The sequence below is a fragment of the Piliocolobus tephrosceles genome, chromosome 1 (assembly GCF_002776525.5).
Source record: "Piliocolobus tephrosceles isolate RC106 chromosome 1, ASM277652v3, whole genome shotgun sequence".
NCBI lineage: Eukaryota > Metazoa > Chordata > Mammalia > Primates > Cercopithecidae > Piliocolobus > Piliocolobus tephrosceles.
Genome location: NC_045434.1, coordinates 194,138,157 through 194,144,743, shown reverse-complemented (window position 1 = coordinate 194,144,743; position 6,587 = coordinate 194,138,157). Strand labels below are relative to the sequence as shown.

The 6,587-nt window shown below is 40.4% G+C and overlaps 1 protein-coding gene across 6 annotated transcripts in view; it reads left to right on the top strand.

Annotated features, from left to right (window-relative positions):
• PHACTR4 (phosphatase and actin regulator 4) overlaps window positions 1-6,587 on the top strand; it is a 142,312-nt gene that overhangs the window by 64,435 nt on the left and 71,290 nt on the right. Inside the window, exon 1 of one of the 6 annotated variants that reach the window (XM_023219454.3) lies at window positions 4,380-5,303. The exons of 4 other annotated variants lie outside the window; for them this stretch is intronic. In XM_023219454.3, coding sequence (XP_023075222.2) covers window positions 5,258-5,303 — 46 coding nt within the window. In that variant the 5' untranslated portion in view covers window positions 4,380-5,257. Of the gene's footprint in view, window positions 1-4,379; window positions 5,304-6,587 lie in introns of those variants that run through there. One more of the 6 variants, XM_023219457.3, reaches the window with a different exon arrangement.

The window sequence follows — 6,587 nt, the reverse complement described above, 5'->3', positions numbered from 1 at the left end:
GCGTGAGGAGACGGGCGGGACCGTGGGGGGCGGAGCTGGCAGTGAGCCGAGATCGCACCCCTGCACCCCAGCCGGGGGAACCGAACAAAGCCCCGGTCCAAAAAAAAAAAAAAAAAAACATAATGCATAGAAGACTAAAATGAACTCAAGGCTTTATTGTTAATTTTAATATCATTAGTGTGCCAGTATCGTCCTACATTTCTGCTTGTCTGCTTACCAATTAGCACAGAGTAAATACTGATTGTTAGAAGAAAAAATTAAACATGATGGTCAGGGAACATGTAGTGTCTTGGCACATAGGCAACAAACTTAGCGTTTCTTTCTTCTTTTCTTTTCTTTCTTATTTTGAGACAGAGTCTCGCCCTGTCACCCAGGCTGGAGTGCATTGGCACGATCTCGGCTCACTGCAACCTCCGCCTCCCAGGTTCAATCCATTTTCCTGCCTCAGCCTCCTGTGTAGCTGGTACTACAGGCGCCAGCCACCACGCCTGGCTAATTTTTGTATTTTTAGTAGAGACGGTTTTATTAATTTATTAATTTTAGTAGAGAGGGTTTTACCATGTTGACCAGGCTGGTTTCGAACTCCTGACCTCAGGTGATCCTCCCGCTTCGGCCTCTGAGACTGCTAGGATTACAGGAGCGAGCCACTGCACTGGGCCTAGACTTAGCATTTCTTTTTATTTTGTTTTTTATTTTATTTTTTTGAGACAGAGTCTTGCTCTGTTACCCAGGCTAGAGTGCAGTGGTGCAGTCTTGGCTTACTGCAACCTCTGCTTCCTGGATTCAAGCCATTCTCCTGCCTCAGCCTCCTGAGTAGCTGGGATTGCAGGTGCCCACCACCATGCCCAGGTAATATTTGTATTTTTAGTAGAGATGGGGTTTCACCATGTTGGTCAGGCTCGTCTCAAACTCCTCATCTCGTGATCTGCCCAGCTCGGCATCCCAAAGTGCTGGGATTACAGGCGTGAGCCACTGTGCCCCGCCTAGACTTAGCATTTCTCAGAGATTAGTTGTAGAGTGTGGGCTTCCTTGGAAAATGAATATTTCTTTTGGAGCTTAAAAATTCTTGGCCATTTATACAAGAGCTTCAGTGAGTCTGGGAGTCCGAATAAGGATACCTGGATTTTAGTTCTAGCTCTGAGCAAGGCATGTAACCTCTTTGAACCTCAGTTTCCTCCTTCTGCAATAAGTAGGAGATTGAAATTGAGCCAAATGATCGCCAATAATCCTTTCATTCTTTTTTTTTTTTTCGAGATGGACTTTCACTCTTGTCGCCCAGGCTGGAATGCAGTAGCCAGTAGCGCTATCTTGGCTCACTGCAACCTCTGTCTCCCAGGTTCAAGTGATTCTCCTGCCTCAGCCTCCTGAGTAGCTGGGACTACAGGCGCGTACCACCATGCCCATCTAATTTTTGTATTTTTAGTAGAGATGGGGTTTCACCATGTTGGCCAAGATATTCTCAATCTCCTGACCTTGTGATCCGCCTACCCTGGCCTCCCAAAGTGCTGGGATTACAGGCATGAGCCACTGTGCCCAGCCCCTCTCATTCTTGAAGTTTTATTGCCACTCTCACAGTATTGTAGAATCAGCAGTGAGCCATGACAAGATTTGGCTTTTATTTTATTTTATTTTATTTATTAGAGACAGGGCCTTACTTTATTGCCCAGGCTAGTCTCAAACTCCTAGGCTCGAGCGATCCTCCTACCTTCACCTCTCCAAATGCTAGGATTATAGGAATGAGCCACTGTGCCTGGCCTTTTACATTTGGTGGGTGGTTTTTATTTTGACATTTAAATTTGGCAGATGGTTTTAGCAGCTATACCTAGATCCATAAATTAGATTAGAAGGTACTGTTTCTGGACTCTGTGTGTGTGTGCATGTTCAATGTGCCGGGTTCGAACTTACCCAAATATTCAAGGTAATGCTTATATCTGGGTCCTTCCATTTGCTTAATGTTTCTATACACCAACTGGTTGTGTTCAGACTTTCTCTCTGGCCTGCTTCTTCCAACTTGCTCTCTGGAGTCATACTCTTGACCTGGCGTCTCCTTTCTTGATTTGCATTTATTGAGAGGTTTTCAGGTACCAGGAACATTACAAAGCACTTTATTTCTGTTGATGTCATTTAATCCTTACAAATTCCCCATACTAGTAATTTTTTTTTTTCTTTGAGACAGGGTCTCACTCTGTTGCCCAGGCTGGAGTGCAGTGGCATGATCGTGGCTCACTGCAACCTCTGCCTCCTGAGTTCAAGCGATTCTCATGCCTCAGCCTCCTATCTGGGATTATAGGCATGTGCCACTACTCCCAGCTAATTTTTGTAGAACTGGGGTTTCACCATGTTGGCCAGGCTGGTTTCAAACTCCTGACCTCAGGTGACCTGCCCGCCTTGACCTCCTAAAGTGCTGGGATTACAAGCGTGAGCCACCACGTTCAGCCTTGTACTAGTAATTGTTGTTGTGTACTTTTATAATACTAGAAAACTGAGACTTAGAGAGGTGAAGTAACTTGTCTAGAGTTAACACTTATTAAGTGGTAGAGCTGGAATTAAAATTTCAATCTGACTCCAAAGTTCATGCTCATAAGTAATATACTGTATTGGTTCCATGATGATGATGATGATGGTGATAATGATGTTGTTAATTACAATATGTTGAGCACCTCCTGAGTGCCAAGCAATGCATTTGCCACCTTTTGCATTCCCATTTTACAACAATGGAAACTGCTCTTGCTTATGGTCTGCTTTTATGCTAATACGTATAAGTACCTAGGTTCTAAAGTATTGAGCATTATTGAATTGAATTGTGCTTTCAGTGCATTTTTCCTTTTACTTTCTTTCCTGTTTAATGGTCAACATCATAATGTTTTTCTAACTACTACCAATATTAACAATTTAATGTTGTCTGAACGTTTCTGTACTTTTTTCCCTTACTGATGCCTTAGCATTGAGGTTTTCTTTTTTGTTACCTTTGCTGTTTTTTTTCTCTATCAAAAACAGATAATGGGGCTAAGATAATAGAGAAGAGAATGTACAGGCTAAATACGGGAAAGTTCAGATGCTAGAAATCTTTCTGGGATCTCAGTTTGGAGACTAAAGATTTAAATGAAGAACTCCCATCTTTTTGGTAGCTGTCTTTTTTAAAAAATTGTTTTAATTTTTTTTTTTTTTTAGAGACAGGGCTCACTATGTTGCCAAGGCTGGACTCAAACTCATGGGGTCAAGTGATCCTCCCGCCTCAGCCTCAGTCTCAGTCTCAATAGCTGAGACTACAGGTGCACGCCACTCCACGCAGTGGTTGCTGTCTTTTATTGAAGGAATATTAGGGCTTTGGTACTTACTAGCTTGATGATATAAGAGACAGGATTTGACCTTACTAGCCCTAGTTTTCTTATCTGAAAATAGGGTAAATAAATATACCTCACAATGCATGGTTAGTTGTGGTGATGATTAAATGCAGTAACCAGTGTAAAACTCCTTAATATATTACTCAAAATTGTTAGCTTCCTCTTTTACCTTCAGATGTTAGTGGAATAATCCAGGTTATGTGGAGGTTATGTTAAGGTTGTGTTATGTGTGTCTTTTTTACATTTAGAAAATTTGGTGTTACTATACTAAATAAAAATTTATCAAGCTGTATCTTTAATATTTATGTACTTGGCTGTATGTAAGTTAGTTATGGATAAAAAAGGAAAAATCAATGTGCAAATTGGACGTTCATTTGCTGCATGTGATTAGCTGATATTTCTATGTATTATGCCCAGCATGTAGGGCTATTCTTTGTAATTTCTTATTCCCCAAGATCATATGGAGATTATTGAGTTTTAGCAGGAAGAGACAATTATATAATGCCTTCCAAATATTTATTTCAAGTTTATTGTTTTAGTAAGCAGATTTTCAGAAATAGTTGTCCGTATTCTCAGAAAAAGATATATTCAGTCCTAAAATACTGTTTGTAATGTTATTAATTCCCAGCACATAGATCTCACCTTGCTTTGGGCATGCCCACCTACAAGTAGGAAATAAAATTTTAGAATAAGTAGCATGCCTTAGTCTGTTCAGACTACTATAACAGAATACTATAGACTGTGGGGGCTTAAACAAACATTTATTTCTTTTGTTTATTTTTGAGGGAGGGTCTTGCATTGTTGCCTAGGCTGGAGTACAGCGGTGTAATCACAGCTCACAACTCACCTCTGGGCTCAAGCAATTCTCCCACCTCACTTCCCTTCCCTCCAGTAGCTGGGGCTGCTGGCACATGCCACCATGCCTGGCTAATTTTTAAATTTTTTATAGAGACAGAGTCTCATTATGTTACCCATGCTGATCTCAAGCTCTTGGGCTTAAATAATCCTTCAGCCTTGGCCTCCCAAAGTGCTGGGATTACAGGCATGAGTCACCAGGCCCAGCCACAGACATTTATTTCTAACAGTTCTGGATACTGGGAAGTCCAAGGTCAAGGTACCAGGAGACTGGGTATCTGTGAGGGCCTTCTTCCTGGTTTCCAGACAGTTGTCTTCTTGCCTAGCCTCACATGATGGAAAGAGAGAGCTGTCTGGGTCCTTTTTGATAAAGTACTAATCCTATTAGCGAGGCCTTTACCCTCAATGACCTAATTATCTCCCAAAGAACCCACTTCCTATACCATCACATTGGGTGTCAGAATTTCCATATATAAATTGTAAGGGGACACAAACATTCAGTCCGTAACACAGTGAAATCTGATACTTTTGAGGTAAACCTGTGTCTAAAACACACCTTTGAATGGATTACTGCTCCCATTAGCCTTTTACTCATAACCATCCTGGTGTTTTTGTGTGATTAAATTTGTAAATTCTTTGGTGTACTCTTGAGCAGGCTCCCTTTCTTCTGTGACTCAGAGCCTGGAGAGTTCCAGCCAAGCTCAAAAGTCAGGAACAGGGGGTGTGGACTTTTGGGCTATGCCAGTCAGCAGCTAGAATGTGGTTGGCAGTCTCCTCCCCTTCCTGCACTTCAGCTCTACACAGTGTGCATTCTGGAATGACAGGCATTCCTGTGTGAAGAGAGCCAGTGTAAAGAGTTTTGTAAGAACTGCAAGTGCCCAGGCTGTATGGGAAACAGAAACTTCAGCAGATGAACTGACCTTATGCCATTTCCTGATGTTTGGCAGTGACACTGAAGGGGATCACATGTCCCCTGTTTATGTGGATTTATCTTTTATGAAAAGTTTGCTTTTGTCCGGGACAGTTTGTTGTCGTGAGATACATCAGACAATATAATCATGGGGCAAGCCGACGTCTCCAGACCGGTAAATCCAGATGCAGTTGGTGAGTAATAGAAGGCAGAGAAACAGAAAATCTTGACAGAAGCAAGGCAGATTTACAGGTGAACTTGAGTATTTATGCGAAGTTAAACACGAGAATGTTGATGATCCCAACTTTGAAATGTTTATGTTTGTGAAGAATGAATGAAGTCATGCAGAACATGGCGAGAAACTTTAAAAAATTAGGTTTTTTAAAACTTAAAACCTTAAAAAATTTAGTTTATTAATTTATCACTCACAGTTTTGTTTTACTTGATCTCTTTGAAGTTTTTTATATTATATTGCTAAGGAATTATCTGTTAATTTCTTGCTGTTACTAAAGATAAATGCTATAGAAACGTATTTAGAATTCGGAGATATTTTGCTAGTATTTTACAAAACTTGGAAAATAGAACTGTTGACTTCTATAGACAGAACCACTTTTAAGAATTAATTTTTTAGACTTGGTTATACATTTTCCTAATAAGTCTCAGGCATTTTCCATTACACTAGTGTTTCTGTTTCTCTTAAGTCAATGCTTTGATATAAACTTTTCTGAAGCTGGTTCATTTGAAATGTTACTGTCTAAGGGATAGCTAGAGACCAAGCTGATTGTGAGTATAGTTCAGAATTTCAAATCTTCTACGTGAAATGGTAGTCACTTGTCACTGCAAGTTCATTTTCCTAATCTTGTAGGGTTTTATATAAGATGACAATCATAAATTGGGAAAAACAGTTTTAAGCGGATGTTCATTAAAGGGTTGCTTAAATATAAGCAAAACTAGGGAAAGCCTGTGAATCATTTCTGGACATTATAATATTTAAGAAAGATTTATACCTTCACTTTGATTTATGGAGAAGCAGAAAACATGTTCAGTCCTAGGCTGTGTTTTTTGTTTTTTTCAGAAACAAAAAATGTTGGTGACTTTAAAAAAATGCATAAAGTGTGGAAACACAGGTAACACTCCCAGATGTTTCATAATGTAATGAGATTTTGTTTCTAAGGGTAGTATTTTCACCTGAGAACTTCCTAGATGAAATATCTTCAGCAGTGTTTTTCATGTGTTACTGACACTGAGGCACATGGATCACAAAGTGAGTCATTCAGCAACAAATTTTCAGAACTGAAGTCAGGACTTGACTCACTTTACTTTGATCACTAGGGCTGTGTCTTTATCAATTCATTAACTAACTTAAAAAAATGAAATGTTGGCCGGGCGCGGTGGCTCAAGCCTGTAATCCCAGCACTTTGGGAGGCCGAGACGGGCGGATCACGAGGTCAGGAGATCGAGACCATCCTGGCTAACAC